The 22,719-nt window shown below is 38.3% G+C and overlaps 1 protein-coding gene and 1 long non-coding RNA gene across 2 annotated transcripts; one reads left to right on the top strand and one right to left on the bottom strand.

Annotated features, from left to right (window-relative positions):
* Positions 1–130: 130 nt before the first annotated feature.
* Positions 131–20,170, top strand: LOC134422463 (inter-alpha-trypsin inhibitor heavy chain H3-like). The gene is made up of 21 exons (XM_063164540.1): positions 131–251; positions 4,163–4,186; positions 5,313–5,479; positions 6,486–6,590; positions 7,013–7,175; positions 7,845–7,955; positions 8,415–8,540; positions 8,951–9,067; positions 9,820–9,988; positions 10,306–10,431; positions 10,673–10,854; positions 11,839–12,024; positions 12,330–12,469; positions 12,866–13,020; positions 15,639–15,653; positions 16,459–16,509; positions 16,883–16,996; positions 17,569–17,773; positions 18,865–19,037; positions 19,518–19,629; positions 19,730–20,170. The coding sequence occupies exons 1-21, from the start codon at positions 162–164 to the stop codon at positions 19,857–19,859; spliced, it is 2,661 nt and encodes an 886-aa protein (XP_063020610.1). The 5' UTR covers positions 131–161; the 3' UTR covers positions 19,860–20,170.
* On the bottom strand, positions 11,446–14,464 carry LOC134422464 (uncharacterized). Its single transcript, XR_010028812.1, has 4 exons — positions 14,393–14,464; positions 13,354–13,466; positions 12,492–12,567; positions 11,446–11,494 (listed from the first exon to the last, which is right to left on the bottom strand). It is a non-coding gene; the product is annotated as an uncharacterized LOC134422464 (long non-coding RNA).
* Positions 20,171–22,719: the final 2,549 nt, after the last annotated feature.

The raw sequence follows: 22,719 nt of genomic DNA, 5'->3' as shown, positions 1-22,719 counted from the left end.
ATTCTGTAGATTATACTAATTCAAAATTCAGCGCCTGATTTTTCCCGAATGCCTAATGCTTTATCCCACTTCTGTCATTGGGTTATTTATTAACACTGGGTAAACAAAGCTTTATATATTTATGCATATCATTCCAATTGCAACCTCACTTTTTTTCCAAAATGGAAAAGAATCTATTGCTTTGTATTTTAGTATTGATTCCTACCTTTGCATCCTCAGACTTCTTGCTAACACATGTCAGAAACATCAAGGTAAGTAATCAACCGTGTGTGGGTTGTGGGTCTCCCACTCCTCCGAGATTAACTTCTTGCAGTTTATCAGCATTTATCAGAGAGTTCATACAATGCTGGCAGCTGGAGCTCTGTCTTCTCTGGTACCCCTGGACACAGGATAAAAGCTGGAACTCAGACTGGTTGATCTCTAATCAGCCTCAGTTTTCAATCAGTTCCGAAGTTCCTCTCTCTTTCTTTTTAAAACATCCCTTTCTTCTGTTTTCCCTGTCATCACCATGTAATGGTGACATGTTTTAGTAAAATATTTAAATGTGTAAAGCAATCAGTGCTGCCAGAGAACTGATTTTGACACCTGTTAAGGAATACAATGAAAAAGATGGCTCTAAGAAGCAGAAAACAGAGCTGTAACATGGCATAAAGATAAATGCCCACAGTCCAAATGACATGGTAGGATTTTTCTCAAAAGATTTCCATGTTAGCACAACATGAGATACATCTCTCAAAGGAGCCATTCTGGTTTTGACTGGATCTCTGAGTAAGTGCTACTTGATGTTTTGCCTAATTTTCTTTGGTTATCTTGCTGTCCACTACTCCTCACCTCCATAAATTATTTCCCTCTCTGTCAGTGGCTGTGCACTCCGAAAAGTTGCAGAGGGCAAATCTCTTTAGGGAGCATTCTGAGTTACTAGGTAGAACAGGACAAAACAATTTCTGGTTGATTGCTGTTGATGAGGTTATGACCTTTGCCAAGATTTTTTTCTTTGAAAATCAGGATAGTAACATGCCTAACTTCTAAAAGTCAACCTGAGATCTAATGCTGCAAATTGGAAACGCCAGGGATTCCTATTATTTAACCATCATGTAGCCCAGATATAATGTAGCTTTTTCCTTCTGATTACTGTAGTGTCTGGAGTTCTCTACGTGTTTTACAATGCTAAAGCCTTTCTAAATGGAAGACTGCCAAAACTCTGTGCCATGCTCCATCTATGCATGCAGAGCACTATGAAAAAGCCAGCTGATTCTCCCAGTTTTGTTCTGTACTTTATGCAAATGTGATTTGATTGAAATGGAAGAGATTGCTCTGTAGGGTGAAGGTCTCGGTGCCCATCTGTGTCTTGGCCCCTTTGAGCAAGCAGTATCCAGTGCTGAAGCATGGCTGGGATTCTGGCTGTCTGGTGACCTTTAAGCTGTCAAAGCTGCTTTTAGAGCCCCAGTCAGGTATACACAGTTGGCAGACCCAATTCTGCTGAAAACGGAACAAAAATCCTCATCAGTTCCCTGTTCCTATGAGCTGCATTATGGGCTCTTCTCTGTGGCACCCAATTGGCATCACTTGGGGTGATGGAATCTTCAGTGCTGCTGTAGATTCAGAGATAATTTTCATGCCTTGTTTTCCTATGTAGCATTTAGGGATATATGCAAATACCTCGTTCTGCACTGTGGATTCCCAGAGGTCACTCCAAGGTAACTGTACAGTCTTTGCTGAGTCTTTTAGTCCTGCTGTGGTTTAGTTTCCCAAGCTGTACAATCAGAGCTTCTTTCAGCAAGTACTGTAATCGAGTCCTGTTTTCCCTCTCTGTTTTCCTGGGAGTTCAAGTTTCTCTTTTACTTTCCAATTTCCATAGATTCTTTGCACCTCTATTCTTTTCTGCTGCCACAGCAAAACAGTATTAAACAAAAGAAGTTTGTTGCTGTTGCACAACTGAAAAATAATAGAATTCTAATAATTGGTGCAGCTGGCAAATATGTGAAAATAATACAGAAACATTTTATCAAGTAACAATAACCCAGGGTAGAGGATGTTAATTCTCATTTTAGTCTAGAATTGCATCATCATTTTGATTGGCTTTTTGCCCACATAGCTTGGAATGACCTTGATTTAGTGATGGCTCAAGGTACACTCAAGTGAATCATTAAAAATTAAAAAACCCAGAACAAAATCACAGACTTAGAGTCACGTAATCCCCTCCCCTGCACAAACAGGGTCAGCTAGAGCAGGTAGCTGGGTGATGTCCAGCTGGATTGAGTATCTCCATTGGAGATCAGCCCAAGTGCAAAGTGAGCAATGCCTTTCACAGAGAGATTTTTCTGTAGTTTCAATGGAAATTGCAGAGCACCCCTCAAAATATTTACAGAATCAAAATAGAACTCCTTCAAAACTACCACTGAAGCTGTGATTCTGATAAAGAATGTGCACAACAGCAATTCTGTAAAACTCAAATGCAGGTACAGTATCTTTCAGTTTGGAAGCAGTAGTCAGAATTGCAGAATTTGTAGCTACACACATTTTTATAGGTTTATATATATATATTTTGTATTTTGTATAAACTGTGTGGTAATTCTACTGTAAGGAAAAGTTTGCACCAAACAAACTGGCATTTCACAGAGTTCCAGCTTTTCATTTCCCAAGGTGCATACCTCAGTTTGGGTATTGTAAGGGGAAATGACAAGCTGTAATGACAGATATGGATACAGAAAAAATATTTCCAGTTTCAGAAAGGTCAGATTTGAGTTGGTGCACACTCTATACTGGCATTAAAGGAATGCATATATGCTTGTGAAAAGGAGAGATGGACACACAGAAATCATCTGGATGGCAGTAACAGTTTGAAAGATGAACCTGAAGGAATGCACACTGACATTTTTTGCCAGACTCTCACACCAGAAGAGAAGCTTCCTCCCTCAAATTTTGCATTACCTTAGATTAATATAGTGTCTTGAAAAGAACCCCAAAATAAACAAAAAAATAATCCTCTGTGTTTCAGTTTCCAACTAGGGAAGGTACTGAAAGCCTTAAGTGTACTTGAGATGTGTGTCTGATTTGTTGTGTCCTTACCCCTGCCTTTGATGGAGCAGGTAAACACAATTCCACAAAATGTGACCCCCAAGGCTCTTGGAGCCAGATGAGATAAGGTGTTTGCAGCTGAGCTGATGGGAATTGAGTTACACAAGCTGTTATTTTAACAGCACTCAGGAAGTTTGTTCAGTGCCTGTCCTCTCTTTCAGAACAGAGTACGATACTGTTGTACAGCTTCTGATATTTGCACTACTCTGGGAGCAAATATTGGAAAAAAACCCCACATTTTAACTGCTTATTTTTCCCCCTCCATGCAGCTTTTTGTAGCGACAGCCCCTCCTATCTAATCCTGCTGAATTACTTTCCTACCTGGTCATGTTAGGATGAGAGGCTGTTGGGCTGAAATAGGAAAATTTAGGAGCCTGAAAAAAATGTAAGGCTGCATCTGCATGATAGTTTGGATTTGTGTGCCAGGAAAAAAACTGTGCAAAGTGGGTTTTTATGCTTTGATACAACTCTTCTTTTTCTTCCAAAGGAAAATAAGTTTGAAAAGAAAATATGTACTGCAGGACTCAGATTTGGGAATTCTCAAGAAAAAGATGTTACTATGAGGACAAGATATTTTGGTTTTACTTGAGGTCTCCACACAGCCAACCCTTACTCAAGGAAGACCTATCAAACAGATTTTAGTGTGTTCTTTAATCTCAATAACATTTAATTATAAATGGCCCTGAGCATTTGAGCCTCTTTTCCTCTCATTCTCCCTCATATTTCAAAGGTCTATGTGTATTTTCAGCTGGAAGAAGACACTGTTTTGTGTCTCATGAGCAACATAAAGTCAGCAACATTCAAAGTTTAACTTGCCCTTCAAAAACACTGTATTTAGGGTACACTAACATCAAATGAAAACCAAAAGATTCACCAAAGCTGGGAATGCCATAAGCAAAATAACTCCGACCCGCCTCATATCCCTTGCTTGCTTTTCCCTCAAATTTACTTCAGTTTATTAATGAAGATCTTTCTCAAACCTGGACTTCTAATTTGTGACAACTACACAGATGCTAAGATATTTATTTCTAAATGCAGCTTTTCTACCTAATCATGATTTTTTCCCTTTCTTTTCTCTTTACAGAAGCGAAATGCTGATAATGACTTGGTGAGTAAGGTTTGGTTTTGTCTGGGCTACCAAGAGTTTATAGTGACAAGAATATTCTTAATGTGTTCACAAAATGTTTCTGTGAGTCCAGTCTGAGCAAATGGATATTTCTGAGTGTGTGACAAGGAAAACTGCCCAGAGCTGCCTGTTTTGGGCAGTAGGACTAACTCGACAGTTGCTTTCCAAGCTCTGATGGAAGCTCCTGGACAAGGAAAGAGCATGAACAAATGATTTTTAATCTCATTGTATTTGAATAAATACCTAAGTTCTTTTGAAGTCACCTGCATATCTCTAACAGACTTTCATTCTATGTTGGTTTTGTTTTTACTTTTATGTTGCAGCTATTGCTAAGGAAGGCAAGAGACCTCATCTCTGGGGCTGATTCCACTTGGCACTTGGATTCCCCTTCAGCAATGCTTAAATGCTTTGATTGTTTGGGGACCTTCTCAATTAATCAGCAGAAACCAGACCCATCATAAAACCTCCAAAGTTCCTTCCAGTGCTGGTTTTGCTGCCAGAAGCAGACCTTGCTGTGGAGTTCCTAATGGGAACATCTGTTGTTCCTATGCTTTCACTTAGTGTCCAGAAACCTGAACATTCAAAGAAAATAAATATTGCCTTGCCCATTTACTTGTTTAGAAAAATCTGATCTCCAGCTGGGAGGAAACTGAGAATAACATAAAATGGAATTTGGAGGCATTTTGGCTATTTTAAAACAAGAGGATTACTTACATCCCTGCTCTAGGAGTCATCCACTCCTCTGATAACCACAGTCACTAATACAGTGGGGCAGCAGTAAAGAGCTGTGCTCTTTGAATAACCATAAAAAGTCACTTACTCAGTAGAGAAAAAACCTATTCCTATAATGGCAGTATTTTTGGTGGTAGTATTTTGTTAAAGTCTATAGTTATGACTTGTGGAATAGCACCATCATGTCAGTGAAATAGATACCCAAGGAAACACAGCTGTGTTCCAGTTCTTATATTAGGTCTTTCTTTCTTTTTGCTTTGCAGTGATCAATGTACTTCTGTGGTTTCTTTTTAAAAATATGATTACAACTGATTAATACACATACGAGTGTAACAGCTAGTGCTCTTTTTGTCTTTTTTCATTTCTCAATTTACAGGTTGTCAATGGGATGGAAATCTATAGCATGAAAATTGATAGTAAAGTGACTTCCCGCTTTGCACACAATGTCATCACCAGCCGAGCTGTCAATCGTGGAAATGTGTCCAAAGAAGTTTTCTTTGATGTTGATCTCCCTAAGACAGCCTTCATTACCAACTTCAGCATGTGTGTAATCTTTACAATATTGTTAAAGAAGACTAAAAATCTGTGCTAATTCAACTGGGAGAAATGGAACCTGAGTGTTCATTTTTACTTTGCCATTTGAATAGATTTCTAAATACCTCCTGGGTAATTTTCTGGTACTATTAACTTAACATGCAAGATATGTGGAGAAAGGCAAACATTGGTACATCTGTAGAAAAGATGACTAATTTTCAATTATTTCTATTCATCATTATGAATAGAAGGGAACCTTAGGGAATGTGGGACCTTTCCTGCAGATTCATCCACCTATTCAGAAATGCCTCTTACTTACTGTGGTATTATCAAACCAGGAAAGTTCCATTACTTCATTTCCCTGATGGCATTATAGTTTAATTTATCTCTTCATTTAAAAATCATATTTGAATGAAAGGCAGAAAGTAGAATTATTCTTTTACATTTGTACCTTTAGTTGCAATCATGTGCAGTTCTCCACCATGATGAGGCTTGATTCAGTTAAGCACATCCATCTCTGCTAATCACACCGTGCCTGCTTTATCTCCAGTGAAGAGGAGCACTAGCTTTAGGACACAAACACTCATAGAGCATCTTAGAACCTTTTTGGTAGAATGAGGTGATGAGAAATGGCTGCTTAGTCCTCTAAGGAGCTCAAGGATGAAATGCTCCTCTGTAGATGATGACATCTGGACAGGTGAGTCACATCCAGAGTTGGTTTGCCATTAGATGAGATGAGATGGTGAAGCTGCTGAAGTGCAGGAATATGGCAGGTGTAAGTTGTGTTGCCGTAGCCCAGTTTTGATCTAATTTAAAGTAAAAATTGGTTTAGATTCTTTTATGACACTGAGCACAGAGCTCTTCATTCCAGCTGAATTCTCTCAGGAGCCTGGCTTCAGTGAAAGGGCCCAAATCTTGGCAATAGCAGGTCTCTGAAAGGTTATTAGCAAACAAATCAATAAAGGGAGAATTCCTGTCACAACCTTCCACTGAACTAGGACTTTTTCATCTGCAGGACAATTGATGGTGTCACCTATCCTGGAACTATAAAGGAAAAAGAAGCTGCAAAAAAGCAATATGAGAAGGCTGTTTCGAGAGGACAGACTGCTGGTCTTGTAAAGTAAGGATCATGTCCTGTGGCTTCCACACCATCACTCCATAGCAGACTGTGAGATTGGAAATGCTGTGTTCTGGCACTTTGCTGACATTAAGGGACAAAAGAACAATCATTAAGTTAAGTTATTGTAGCACAAATTGTAGAAAGGAAATACAGCCTCTGACTGCACAAGCACTGTCTGCAACTATGGAAAGGCTGTTCCTGCAACTTTCACTGGCTTTGTGGGACCTATTCCTGGGATTAAGCTCAGTGGGAAACTTGAATAAAGTCTACAGGTTGAGCATAATTTTGAGTATTGATTGATGATTTTTAGCAGTATATAAAAAATCCCATCTTTGTTTTACTTCTTTTTGAAAATCATATGCCACCAACAATAAATACCATGAAAGAGGATAAAGATCTTTTTCCTACCCACTTAAATACAGAGCTTCAGGAAGAAAAACAGAAAAATTCACTGTCTCAGTCAACATTAAAGCAGCCAGTAAAGTCACTTTTGAACTCACATATGAGGAACTGCTGAAGCGACAGTTTGGAAAATATGAAATGTTCATCAAAGTGAAACCAAAGCAGCTTGTCAAAGATTTTGAGGTAAATGGCAAACTGATCAAATTTGACTGTAATTTAAGAGATGATGGAATTCTGCATATCTGTTGAAAGTGGAGTACCATGGTCATTCCCATTGGTTCACAGGTGAGCTAAAGGCCATGATAACATTTCTGATAACTCATTTCCATGAGTCCCATGGGGATAACTCATCAATTCACTTTAATGCAGGCTTTTACTTGTAAACCTGACAAATTTGCTCATCTACTGAGCACTCCAAAAGAAATCCTGTATGAAAAACTGAAAAAGCTATTGCAATGCCTTGGACTAATTGTATATACCCTTATAGCATAAACTCCAGCTTTCTCACTCCACTGTGAAACAACATCATCTTTAAATTCTGGGATACTGCAGCTTTTTGTGTCCATCTGCCTTGATAGGATGCAACTATCTAGCTTTCCAACACGTCATATTTCTATTAAAGTTTACTTATTTCTAGCTTTGTGTTTAACTTCTGTGTTTGAAAAGGCCTCTTTGGCTGAAGATGTGTCCACCACACAAGTGTAGATTTGGACTGCTATTATGTATTACAAAAGTAAATTTCTTTACCTTTATGAAAATTCCTCTTTCACATCTGTAGCTACTGATCCTCCTGTAAATGGCTGATGTATTGTGGTTTAATTAATGACAGTAAATTTTTAATTAATATTTCAGATTGAAGTAGATATCTTTGAGCCCCAGGGTATCACTGAGCTGGAAGCAGAAGGAACATTCATCACCAATGAGCTACAAAATACCATTAAAAAAACTTTTTCAGGAAAAAAGGTAAATTGATTACTGCATTCCATGATTTACTTATTATGGTTATAATTCTGAAATAATAATTTCAATGCTAGCAATGGCAGCAAGAGGAAACCTGGATACCAGTAAGATTATCCCTTATAGAAAAACTGAATTACTAACAAGTAGTTTTCCCTTGTATGGGGGTAGTAGAATTCCTAAAAGATACAACAGCTTTATCAAAGTTGTTGTTCAGAGTGAAGAGCTGACCCAAGGGGAAGTACTCATACGGAGAAAGCTGTGGAAAGCAGCCTTCATGTGTCAGTTAACACCAATAAATTTCTAAGTACATATAGATTCGTACAATCTAGTAGCTAACCCAATAAAACAGGTTATTCTTATGTCTGTGAAAATAAATATACCAGCTTTAAAAAAATGCAGATGTGTTCTGTAGGAGATTTTCAGCTATTAAGGGTCAGATCTAAGGAAGGCTTTTCTTTTCAGGGCCATATCTCTTTCAAGCCAACCCTCGACCAGCAGCGAAGGTGTCCAAGTTGCTCAGAGTCTGTCTTGGATGGGGATTTCACTGTAAAATATGATGTGAAGAGAACAACTCCAGATAATTTGCAGGTAAGTCTAACAACTTGAAATTCTGAACTGTTGAACAGTTGAACTTGCACAGTAAAGGTCAGGGAGCAGCAAGGGCCAGCTGTTTCCTAAGGCAGCTGAGTGGGAGCACTCAGTGGGCTCTTCAGGGGGGGATCCAAAACAGTGGAGTCCATGGATAGGAACAGATACAGGTGTGACACAGCTGGAGACAGGACACTGTTGCTGTTCTCACACTGTAGCTCAGTGTCTAAAAGCCCAGTCTTGCACCTAAATGACACCCCTGGGCCCATGGATAGAGGTGAGACTGATCAGGGCCATTAAAACTTTTTAGGCCGCTCAGAGGCTAGACATTAAATGAGAGTAATATCTCCTTTATCTGTTTTACCTTTATAATGTTCCAAACTTTTTGCTGGTGGTGTTTTCTTTTTCAGATTGTCAATGGCTATTTTGTACACTTCTTTGCACCAACAAATCTTCCAAAGCTGTCCAAGAATATTATTTTTGTATTGGATACTAGTGGCTCAATGTCTGGAAGAGAAATAGAACAAGTGAGTTATTACATTACTATGGAGTTCCAGTGAAAGAGCTGGAACAAGGTGCTGGGAGGGAGATGGTGCTGGAAGGGACATGATGCCTTGGAGTGCACATGTGCTGCTCAAGCTGTTACAAAGTGGCTCGATGGTGTGACCTCTCTAATGCCCAGTGCCAGATGTACTGGTTTGCAGTGTTGCTGTAGAGCAAAAATCTATACATTAAGCCTTTATTTACTTATAAATGTCATTAGTTCAAAACTCTAAATATCAGCATTTCCAGAGAGTTTTGTCATGTGCTTGACAGTTCCAAAATAAGCTGTGCATACAGATTATGTGCATTTTCTCTGCTCACTCTGTGTCTGGGAAGCAGTAGCTCTTTTCAGAGTTATGACTGAGTTAATGTTTGGAATTTTCAGGTTTTGGTGCTGCATCAAAACATCCAGGCATGCTTGTTTATGAGCTTCTCCATTAACCTAACTACCCATTTGCCATGCCAGCTTATCTCAGTGTAAGCAACCAACTATGATGGGAAAACGGATTTTCATCTCAGCTGCAAAGATTTACCAGATGTTATTGCTGCTGACTTCCCTAGAGTTACTCTGAAATTGACACAGGGACTGGCAAGAACAGAACAAGCTCAGAATTTTTGCAATATATACTGTGTAAGAGTAAAAAATAGCCCAATGCTGAGAGATTAATGATGTCAAACCTGTAAGCACATATCTGTTAAATTTTGAATCATGTATTTAAATCTCTTTGCCTTACAGACAAAAGAAGCACTGCTAAAAATCCTAGATGACATTAAAGAAGATGACTTCTTCAATTTCATATTATTTGATAGTGAAATATCTACCTGGAAAGAAACATTAATCAAGGCCAGTCCTGAGAATTTGGATGAAGCGAGGAAGTTTGTTCGGCAAATTTCTGCTCAAGGCCGTAAGTACTCGACAGGCCTTGCCAGTAGGTCATTGTGTAAGTTAATTTATTGATTGATTCTGAACACAATGCTACTGTTTGTTGGGGTTTCAGACTGCTGATGAGGCACTCCTGAAGTTCAGTTTTACTCAGAAAATTTGTCTATTTCTCTTTATGTTTCCAAAGTCCAGGTACTTTTCTATCTAGACTTGCCCCTGCTTGTAAATCCAAATCTTTCATTTTCTGTAATGTAATAAAAGCTCTTCAGACCCCAATGGAAAATGAACCTTTACTTTGACAGCATTTGCTGAACCTGAATTTCTTTGTCTACCTCATAGTGACAAATTTACATGGTGGTTTGATGAGAGGAATTGATATTCTGAATGCTGCTCATGAAGAAAACCTTGTGCCCAAGAGAAGCGCTTCTATAATTATCATGTTAACAGATGGTCAGCCAAATGTAGGTAAGTTTGTGTTGGATGGAATAATAAAGATAGTTATTAACTAACAAAAAATGCTAGTTAGAAATGGCCTTCATCTTTGACTTCTGGGTATTTTCATGATTTGAACGCTAACAGAATCATAGTACTAAATCAAGCTTTTGGTAATATCTCCTAAGAAATCTGAACATGCCAAGTCACATTTCATTTTGTGATCATTGTATCTATTTTGAAAACAACTCAACCATTTCCTGGTTTGATGCAGGTGTATCCAATACTCAGGAGATTGAGAAATCAGTGAAGAAGGCCATTGATGGCAGATACACCTTATACAACCTTGGCTTTGGCAGTGGTGTTGACTATGGCTTCTTGGAGAGGATGGCCCTGGAGAATAAAGGATTGGCCCGTCGGATTTACCCTGACTCTGATGCAGCTTTGCAGCTTCAGGTGAAGTAATTACCATGTACATGAGGTCAGAGGTACATAAGGTCAGATAACTGTTCATGTTCTTATTTTCAAATAATCAAAATCCCAGTGTGTAATGTGACACTGAGATGCTCCAGAGTCTGCTGTGATCAGAGTATTAAAATCATAGAATAGTTTGATGTGGAAGGGACCTTTAGTTGCATTTAATTTTCCCCTTCCCTTATATAAGCAGGAAGTGCAGGGACAGTAAAAGGGACATGCTGTGGGGTATGGCAGGGAGTTTAAAACTTGGCATAGGGTGACACAACTCACAGTTCTGAAGGACACTCTGGTGGAATTTCTGCAGTCATTGCATCTTCTGCACCTCACAGATCATGTGGTTAATGTCCTGTCAAGGGACAAAAAGAGTAACAAATCATAAAGCTCTAGATATTCTTTCTTAAGAAACTCACTGCAAGCAGGTGTATCTTACCACACTCCTGAGGCATTTTAGAGTTGTATAAGACATGAAAACTGGTATAGGCCATACAGGGTAGTCTTTTTTTACATTCCAGTAGCTACCATTCAAAGAATTCATCAAAGAATTAGATATTAGATTTCATTGCAAGCTCTGGTAAAATCAAATGCCCAATCTCCTTTGAGTATGTTGCCATGTCAGTATCTGCAGAGAAGAGGTGTAGAAAATTATCTCTATCAAATAACAGGAGGCTTGGTATCCCTCTTGATTTATATTGATGGAACTCATCATCCACAGCACATTGTTCTCAAATATTCTTCCTCTCTCTTAGCAAGACTGAAGAGTTTGTATGTCCTTTCTCTTTTCAATTTTTTGTAGATTTCTAGGCTTTACACTCTGAGATTTAACTAAATATCTAAATATTTCTTATAAAATACCCTTTTAGTTTTCATTCCTGGAATAGCAGGATGTTTCTGGTTACAGATCTACCCATGAACTAAAGAAACAATGATAGTTAAATGTTTTCTTTTTTTCTTTCAATCCTACAGGGGTTTTATGATGAGGTGTCAAATCCCATGCTCATAGATGTGGAGTTAAACTACCCAGAAAATGAAATATCAGACCTAACTACTAACAGCTTCAAGCATTTCTATGATGGGTCTGAGATTGTGGTGGCTGGGCGCTTTGTAGACAGCAACCAAAACCATTTGTCTGTGGATGTAAGAGGTGAAGGTGTAAGTATGGATTTCTTTGATTTATGTAAACTATACAAAATCTCTGAATGCTTCTTTTGCCTCTTTTGTGATGAACAAAAGTGCCATGTGTATGTGGAATACTGGGTTATGTTCTGTAGTGTACATCTCTAAAATTCCCAGAAACAATGGGACAAAATTCCTCATACAACACTGGCAATTTTCTGGTGTACAACCAGACTGGCTTTCGATTTCATAAGATTTTCAGGTGTGAAGATCTTAGTTTTTGGGAAGTCCTGTCAGTCCCTGGCTACTTGTGATGCAGAGAACATTCTTACTCCCAACAGGCTCAGGACGCCCTGTCGTACACTACACAGCAAGGAGCTGAGCAGACAGCTCAGGCTTTCCAAGAACAGCAATACATATTTGGAGAGTACATTGAAAGGCTCTGGGCTTATCTTACCATTGAACAACTCTTGGAAAAACGGTAATTATAGCTGGAATTATACCTTAGCTCTGAACCCCTCACAGCCTCTGAGTCCTGAAGTTTCTAGGATGTGAAGCTGACGTTCACATCCCACTGAGCTGCCAATGGAAAATCATGAAAATCAGTGAGGGAAATCCACCACGCTATTCTCTTCCCTAGCCTCAGTATTCATGTTTCAGGTTGCAAAGGAAACAATTTTAAATTATTGCAAGGATAAAGCACAGTTTTGCCTTTCTCTTGGACAGCCAGTAGAATCAGAAGTGCTCTTAAGCTGTAACAGTTATATCTTATTGATAAATTGCCTGCAGAGAAATTACTTTACTTTAAAATATGTAATCTGACATGTGCTGAGTGATTCAGCAATCACTGATGCTGGGAGTCTCTTTCTGTATTCAGCATTACAGCCACAGGAGAAGAAAAGGAAAACCTTACAGCTCAAGCCCTGGCTCTCTCACTAATGTACAAGTTTGTAACACCACTGACATCCATGGTGGTAACAAAACCAGAAGAAGATGAAAATGAAGAGGGGATTGCTGATAAACCCACTGAAGGTATAGACATCTTCACAATTGTACTGTATTTGAGAAGCTAAGAGTTCCTTTGATGTTGGCCTAAAGAAAGGCTTTCATGTGGGCACAGTTTTAAATATGTATCTGCAAAATCTACTTTCCAAGTCAGGCATGTGTGTGATTTATGCAAAATTACTTCTCATTGTAAAGCTCATTTCCATCAAACTATCCTTCATTATTAAATCATATGGGCAAAGCACTATAAATTTAAAATAAATGTATTTTAAACTAAATAGAAAAACTATTACAGAAAAAGACCCTGAAAACCAAGAAGCATTTCTAATCTAATAATCCAGCTATATTCAGATGACTTACCATCACTTTCTCCTTTATTTTTCTACATACTTCAGCCTAGGGATAGATGTAACCTCTTTCCACATGAAAAGGGAAAATTTGCATGAGCTCTTCCTCAGGCAGGATATATCAGGCTGTAAAAGGATTGAGATTACTTATGTAAAACACAATAGTCATATATATATTGCAGAAAGAGAAGCAATTATATTGAAAACACACAATTTGTTTTCAACTCCTCTGATACTTTAGCTAATTATGAACTCCTTGCTCAGTGAAATATTATTTTTCCTATAATTCAGCCTCTCTGTTTAACTCCTGTGTATCAAATACTCTGTTCCTCCTTCTCTTTGGCCAAGCAAAGCAGTGCTCTGTGCTCAGTGTGCCTCCCAGTCATCCTAACCTCATCTCCTTGTGTTGTTTGAGCCACTCTCATCCCACAGGTCTGACAGAGGCTTTCCAGTCTCTTCTATCACCATCCTTTATTTTTTCTCCAGTTTTTGTTTAGAGCCCCTGAAAGTTCCTTGGAAGCTCTGTGTGGGCTCTCTGCTGCCTTCTAGATGAAAAAATTTCTCATCTCCTGATTTTGGCATAGGAACTTGAGGCATTTTAGCATAACAGAGATACTGGAGTGTGGTGAGGTTTTTTCAGCTGCAGTAGGTCCCAAGACCAGTGAATTTCTAAGTGCCCTTCAACTCTGAATCATTCTTCAGGCATTCTGCTGATAAATTTTTGCATTATTTTTCATGACTCCTATAATGGAATACTGACATAAAACCCCTTCATGATTAATTTAACATTCAAGTCACTACACAAGATAATGACTTTAAAGTTTGCAGCTGCTCTCCATAACATGGAAACCCCCAAACATGTGTCAGAAGTGACATCCACTCAGTCATCTTCAGTTCTTTGCTTTCCCTTTCCAGGTATTTGTAGTATAAAAGCTCTTTTCTAAACCTCTTTCAAAGGAAATCCTCTCTGTATATAGATAGTGTAGAGCAGTAATAGGAGAAAATACTCAAAGCTCTGACCCTGTGTAAGGAAAAAACCCAATTTTACTCACCCTGAAATCTCAATTCACAAATCAATGTACTGAATCATCCAGTCAGTACTAACAGAATCATCTAAATGCCTGGAAAACCACAAAATAATAAAACCAGTAAGGAACATTTTGCAATATAGGTATGGCACAACAATAAAACAGTTCCAAATAGAGCTCTTGTCCCATACATAATAAATTGCAGTTCCACTGCCCTGCATAAAAGCTTTTTACTTTCAGTACATTTCTGTTTGACCTACAAATTCTGTGTTTTATCACTGGGAAAATGGCATTTAAAAATACTAAAGATAGCTGGTTGAGTTTTCAAACAGTTAATTTTTTTTACAATGTTTTATTAGGGTCATAATCCTTCCTGTTTAATTGTATAACTGAAACTGTGAATTTCTCTTTTTCTTCCTTTTATGTCTTACCTGCCCATGGTAACAGCTGAAGGTATGTGAATTTTTCTTAAATTTACTTAATGTTTTTAATAGAAATGAATTTTCTACATTACTTTTTTGATCTAGGATGCAATGTTTTCATAAAGTTCAAGAGGAATTAATCAATATCCTGTTATGAATAGATATACAACTTTTCAGATGGCTAAGTTTATAAGTAGTGGTTTCAGTTCAGTTCCTGTCTCTGGTGATTGCAGCATCCCATAACCCAGAATTCAGGCCCAGTACAAGTCAGCTGCTCTCCAGGGCTGCCACCAGGGCCTCCCAGGTACCTGTGTGTAGCAATCTCATACAAAGATACCTTCATCCATGCCATGATTGCCACTTCTAAAGCACAGAGACATCCTGACAGAATTTCAGATGTAAAAAGAGCAGAAGAATAGAAAAATGTGGAACCAGGCAGGCAATTCTTCCTTCCCATAAGTGCAGTTTAGAAGGTGGCACAGAGGTGTCAGAGAACAGCAGGCTGTCCCAGTCCCAGAGAGAGCAAACCCCAGGGAGATGTTACATTTGTGCTGGGAAGCAGGGTGTGCTTTCAGCCCCTTCAAGACTGTTGCTTTGTAGCACTGTTAAATAAATAATTTTTATTTTGTAATATTTAGAAATTTATACATAATGACAAGATTTTTGGGTTGGTTTTGGAAGGAGGAAGGAATGAAGTCGGTGAGATTGGGTTTTGTTCTTTGTAGCCTCTAAAATAACATTTTGTTTCATTCAAACAGGGATGTTCACAGGTCCTTTGATGGGTAAGTAATTTAATTTATTTTTCTGAATGGAGCAGAGTCTGTCAAATGAAATTACCAGAGGCAGAGATGCTTTTTCTGGCAGTACAACTGGACTTTCACAAATACTACCAAATTCTGCTCACTGCTGAAAAGACATTTAAAGATTGAACAATAGGAGGTGACAGAGCTTCAGCTAAATAGTTTATAGGGAGTAAATACCTGTTCATAAACCACCATTTTTTCCTGAAAGCTGTTTCCCAAGAACAGAGGATGGACTTCACTTTGCATTTCCTTTGGAATTATATAAATCCAGGGACTCTGATGTCAGCATCTCTGGCTAAATTAATGTGTTCAGTCATTTGTACAAAAAGCATCTGTTTTATTCAAGAGACAGCAACTGATCCACCAAATTCCTGGCTGGGCAATCCTGGAAATGGGAGAGTTAGAACTATGGTTTTACTCTGGATATTAGTGCCAATCTCTCTCTAGTTTTTTCAAGTTTTCACTGAAAAGACTTAAATTCATTCTGGAAAAAAAACAAACAAACAAACAAACAAACAAAACCAACTCAAATGCCAAAAAATCAGAAGTTTTCAATGGATGATGTTGCATTTCCTTGCTGACAGTTTGATCCTCACGTCTGAAATGTTTGTATCCTACAGATAGATTGCTTGGGCTATATGGAAACCCTCAGAGCAATTTAGACTGCATGTGAAATCTGTGTCTATCCTGAAGATTTTTTTGATTTAAAAGCAGCACACAAATTGTCATTCCATAGATTACATGCTTTGAAAACTAGGATGCAATTACTGATTTACCTAGCATATTAACTCCCTGACATCTTCATAGGCCATGCAATTTTCCATTGTGGTGTGAGTTTTTCTAACAACTTTCATTCCTTCTGCAGCTTCACCAGCCTATCACACATATGCATCACCACCCACGTGGTATACCAGTGGTGAGTAGTTGGGGTAGTGTCTGTCTAGGAGAACAGAAGAGGGTATTTAAGGCTAAATTACACAATTCTTATGAATGTTTTCAATATTTTCCTTCCATAATAGCAGCCATTTTTTTAATGTTTAAGGGGCAAGTATTTTAATTTACTGTTTAAACATCTCTTAGTGTCTTCTAAAGATCAAGTAATTGAAATTATGTGTGGTCATTTTCTCAGTCCTCCTTCCCATCAGTAATTTTTGTGCTGATAATTGCCTGTTTACTATTAAATAATTTATATTTAGTTATTAAATTTAAATATTAAGCAATATTAAAGGCTCATGTGCAACTTGGACTCTGTGTATCACTATACAGACACCTGTGATTTGCCTTTACAGTTGATGGAGATCCACACTTCATTATATCAGTGCCACAAAAAAAAGATGCCATTTGTTTCAATATCAATGAAAACCCTGGCATGATCTTAAATTTAATAACTGACCCAGTTACAGGTGAGTTTTTAACTTTTTTTTTCTTTTAATACAGGATACTTTAACAAAATGTGTTTAAAGGCTATTTATCTCTTTATAATGCATAAGCTTTTGTTCCCAGCAAAGCTAGCAGGAGGTCCTGTAGCTATGATAGCTTACCATTACCATGACTGTTTTCACTTCTTGTAGCAAAATGAACTTTTAAACTCACTTTAAAAACTAGTGCAAGGGTTGAGAGTAGTAATTTGTCTCAGTGAGTTGTAGTAGAAGCAATAAAATAATCCTTAGGTCACCAGTTTGTGGAATACCTGGTAAAGAGAGACTGATGTCACTCAGACTCTGTACCCATCACAAACTCTCTGTGCTTAGGGGAAAATTGAACTTTTCTCAACAAAATGATTGTTGGCTTTGTGGAAATTCACAGAACAACCCACAGAATATTATTTTGCTTTGGTACAAATATTCACAAGTAATTCTGATCTATTTTTCAACTCGTATTTAATTTCTTAAGTTGATAAATTTTCAAGACACTCCTTGACATCAGTTGATCAGGTCCTGTCTATAAAACAATATTTGTTTTACTTCTATATTAGGCATCACAGTCAATGGAGAACTTATTGGTGATAAGAGAGTAAATAGTAATGCAAAGATCCAAAACTCATATTTTGGAAAACTTGGTATTGCAAATAAGCACCTGGATGTAAAGCTGACAGTTACTCCTGAGAGGATCACAATTGAGAATGGTGATGAAAAAACAGGTTTCACCTGGCTGGACTCAGTCACCTTGCAACAAGCAGGGTAAGACTTACAGAAAGGGTATCAGGCTCTTGTACTACTTTCTACTCTACTTGAAATATTTTTAGATGTTGATCAATAATAAACTTCTAAGATTTGTGTGGCAATCTACAAAAGCAATTGATTCAAGCCTTGCTGAATTCTGCTCTCTACTTTGTTGCATAATTGCTGAATTTCACAAATTTCTCTGCTTGAAATAAGTAAATGAAGACTTTTCCCTGATCTTCTATTGCTCTGACTAAGGTGAAACTAGATTTGGTATTGTGCTTTGTACAGCAGCATCTTGCAAATACTTAAGGAGTAATTTCAGACATAGTGTGTAATCTTTCAAAGGCATAATAGTGTTCCAAAAGCAAATCTCCATTTTAAAAATTGAACTTGTGGCAGTTACAGAATTGGTATATTTTTTCTTGTCAGCAGGTATATTTCTCATGGGATCTATTACAGAATCATTTATACCTGTGCAAAAGGTTTATAGAAGGAACATGCAACATTTTCTCTTCCTCCTCCTTTACATTTCACTGTGTAGAATAAAATCCCTGCCTTCTCAAGGCCCAGCAGTGCAGCAGAAAGAGCAAACTTTCATTGCTACACATGATTTTTTTATTGTGATAAACATATGGGTGATATTACTGACACAATCAGAAGCAAATCTTCTCTATCCCAGCACTAAAATAGGCAGTTGGGAGTTGGCTTCTCTGAAAGACTAAAGGAAAAAGTGTCATGTAGCATTCAGGCAAAGAACTGATGGTTTAATAATAAAATTTGTATCACTGAGCATCAGGTGCTCTATCTACATATCACCAACCTGTCTGTAACCAATTACACTGTTAAGGGATGAGTTTTGCTAAAAACATCTTACTGAAATGTTAAAGGCCAGGTAGCCTTTTCCAGTGTCATTTCATATGATTCTGTGACTCTCTGTGAACCCACAGAGAGACTCCATGGGCCAAACTAGGCAGCAAACCCTCTCTCTTAAAATGCCCTGAGCAGTTTATAAAGCTACATTCCTTTTTACTTCTCACATTTCTTTCTGTTGCCGTTAACTCTGGTAAACAAAATGTTCTAAGTCATATTTTTCTTTTTTTCCTCAGATTAACTTTGATAATTAACAGGAAAAAAAATCTGGTGCTCTCAATGGGCAGTGGTGTCTCATTTGTTGTTGTTTTGCACCAAGTGTGGAAGAAACATCCTCTCCACCAAGATTTCCTGGGACTGTATACATTGAAAAGTGATAAACTGTCTGAACAGACCCATGGATTATTAGGTATGATTTTGTTTAGCCTTTCCCTGCTGATCTTTCCTTGAGGCTACATAATTTATAGATAGAATATTGTACTTATGCTGAGAATAACCACACCCAGAAATTTCAGAGATCAACGTATGGATTATTTGATTATTTAAAAGCTGAGGACTTGGAAAATATGGAATAAATTCAAGAGAATAGACCACACACCAGGTGATGATATCTTGAAGGATATCTAGAAAAGGCTGTAATTGTTCTGTGCAGTCAGAAACTGGAGCTTACATGCAGATGATGTGGATACAATTCTGGGTTATAAACAGGAAATAATACCAATAATACCTCAGGCATATGTTCAGTCTTACCTGACACTTGGTGTTAGCTCATCCAATCCAAACTCTGAAGGGATATGAAGCCAGCACAGGAATGTAGAAATTCTGGGATTTCTGTTTGGTTTGCTTCTGTTTTAATGTCTGAAAAGGTAATTTTAGCTTCTCTTTTTAGGGCAGTTTTTCCGGCCCATTGACTTCACCATACTTGAAATTCATCCTGGCTCTGATCCCAAGAAACCAGATGCCACAATGATTGTTAAGAACAATGAACTGACAGTAACAAGGTACAAAATAATGAAGTCCTTAGGTAAGATTTAGGCAAGAGATTGCTTGTCCAGGTGCAGTTCCTACCTCAGTACTCCATGGCTGTGTTTTGCCTTTCAGGGGCTGGCAGAAGGATTACAGAAGAGATCCTGCACACGGGGTTGATATTCCCTGCTGGTTTGTCCATGACAATGGAGCTGGGCTGATAGATGGTGTTCACACAGATTATATTGTTTCCAGTCTCTTCTAAGTAACTTCCTCCAGAAGCACAGGCAGACAATATTTGTCTGAAAGAACAGTATTTTCAATGTATAAGATCTATTCAAAGCATATAAGCATACATGTTTAGCAAGGACAAGGTATGATGGATTCTCATAAAGAGTTTTACTCTGTATTTGATCCAATCTGAAGGGCAAGATCCCTCATCCTCTGAAGTGACCTCCTTATTAGGTTTAAAATTCTGACTTAAAATGGTACTTTGTTACATAACAGAAACCCTCTACCCAATTTTTAATCAATAATTGAGTGTCAGGAGTGATTAAATAAAAGTATCAATACTCAGTGTCTGGTTCTGTTATTCTGACAGCTCAATGTTTTCATGCCAGTTTCACAAAGCCCAGGGTGCCAGATGCATTTTGAAATTGGGCACAAGAGGACATCTGACAGCCCAGCCCAGATTTTGGGATAATCCCGTGGTATTTGGAACCACCTGAGCTCTTGACTGTGCAGAGCTGAGGGCTGCTGCCAGCACAGGAGCTGTTGGCATCCAGGAATTCTGTATTTTAGCATTTTAATTTGAACCTTTCTTTGGAACATCTGAACCTTTATAAATTAATGAAACACCAAGGTTGCAAGCAGCACTCACATTTGAGTAATGATAGTTCTTTTGGACTGTATCTTTCTTGAGGAAGACCCTTCTTTCTGTTCCCATAAAAGAATTAATGGACACATTCAGGGCAAGTGCCCCATTTATTTATATATTCATTTTTTACTGCAAGAAATTGCCAGCTCTTCCTTCTAAAGCAAAAAACCCACCCAACCAAAAACATGTACTCTCCCTCCCATATTTCTTATTTACTTCAAGATTTATTTTAAACAAATCAGTCACAAAAAGGCAGTGGAAAAGCAGAAAATTGCCCAACAGAAGTAGGACAAAGAAAGTCATTGTGTGGAAAACTAGAGTGTAGAACACAGAGAAATGAGGAGTGTAGTGGGAGAAACAGGTGATAGAAGATATGGTAACAGCAAATGTGGCTAAAGGTAACAGAGGGCAGAGAGAAGCAGCAGACAGGTGCTCACAGTTAGATAAAACATTTACTCCTCCTGCTGATGGCTGCTGGTTAAAAAGAGAACTGTGGGGCCATATCCTGTGAGATATGCATAGATCTGTTACATATACACTGACACTATTTTGTATTGGAATTAGAAATTACAAAATGCCAAATATTCATTACTGCATCTGCCTTCAGCTTCTGAGCAAGGGAAGGGAATATAGGAAATCAGAAACCCACCAGAACTCACCTTGGGGCTTGGAAAGCACAGGAGGAGAGTGACTAAACAACAAATTAAGTCAAAATTCAAGTGAAGAGTGGAATGGCACCTACTTACAGAATGGAAAGCACAGTGCAGAGAGCAAACAGCACTACATGGATATGGCAGCTGCAGCAGCCAGGCACACCAGCAACTTTGGGCTGCTGCAGAAAGCACAGAAACCTCTGTCAGCACAACTTGTCTATTCAAAGTCAGATAAAATCTTTGAACAATGTGAGGAGTTTCTATTGTACCTTAATAAATTCCCTGGCCCAGAGCTTCTTTGCAGCAAGGGAGAACTGCATTAGCAGGGCAGCAGCTGCCTGGGAAAGCTCAGCATGCAGTGTGAGTACAGCTCCCAAGCATGGCCTGGGCCTGACTGAGCCTCACTTAAAGCAGAGGGTGCCAGGTGAAAGCTGCCCCAGCCTTGAGCCACTGCTGCCTGCTCAGTGCTGATTGTATCCCTGCTGCTGGCAGCAGGTGACACACAGACACCCCACAGCTGAAAGCAGGGAATATTTAATTTACAGCAACTCTGCTGATATAACCCTGGATCAACAGCTTGTGATTCAAACCCCAAGTTCATCTATCATGGAATCAGATTGTGAAGCCTGCTTTTGATGCAGTGAAGTGAGCAATCTGGTACTTCCAGTTTCCAAATTCCACAGTTGGTCATGTAATTTGTGCAGCAAAATCAGCACCTTGAAAGTACAAGCAATTCACACAAACATATCTTGGCATTGTGTCTGCACAGTTCTTTCAAAAACCAGGCTTCTAATTACACAGTTTGTTTTAGATTATTGACTTTGGCAAGAAATTGTTTCTCTTTTAGTACATTGCTTTAAAATAAAAAGGTTTTTCCAGTAATCTATTATTGGCATGATAGGAAGAAACTTCTGTTAAACTGCCTATAATGCTGGCATGTTTACAAGTTCAAAGATACAAATGAACTGAAATTCTAAAACAAAATAATTTTGGAATTAAAACTTACAAAAAGCAGAAGACTGAAACTACAGCTTGGATATCATGGGCAGAGGCTTCTGTGTGTGTGTTTACTCTGCAGTGTTACCTCCATGCACAGCAGGTTGGGTTTGAGATGTTCATTATTTGTAAAACATCTTCCAATGTTTGCAAAATGTATGAAATGGAGCCAAAAAAAGCTGCTAACTTTTGGGGTTGAAATGCAATGTTTTGCAATCAGAGGTTTTGCAACCAGCCAATGGCTGTTCTGCAGATGTTTCCAAAAGGGAGCCTCAGAGACTTTTGCAACAATGAACCAAAGCACAGTTGGTGTGGGTTTGCATCACCCCATTCACTGCTGATTCCATGAGCTTTGAATGGTCTTACAGAACAACCCCCAAGAGAGCCCTGATACAGCAATAAAATAGAAAATGAGAGACATGGTAAACTAACACTGCCTCAATCTTCATGGTGTTCTCACAAAATGCATGGTTCAAGAACACACCATCTATAACTGGATAAAGTCCTAGAGATCTATTACTGTTTGCATGACACATTTGTTGGCTTGGATGATTCCACTACTGATTTTTCTTTGGAAACTTAAGTCCATGTGTCCATAT

Source organism: Melospiza melodia, chromosome 10 (genome assembly GCF_035770615.1).
Source record: "Melospiza melodia melodia isolate bMelMel2 chromosome 10, bMelMel2.pri, whole genome shotgun sequence".
Classification (NCBI taxonomy): Eukaryota; Metazoa; Chordata; class Aves; order Passeriformes; family Passerellidae; genus Melospiza; species Melospiza melodia.
This window is presented reverse-complemented; position numbering and strand designations above follow the sequence as displayed.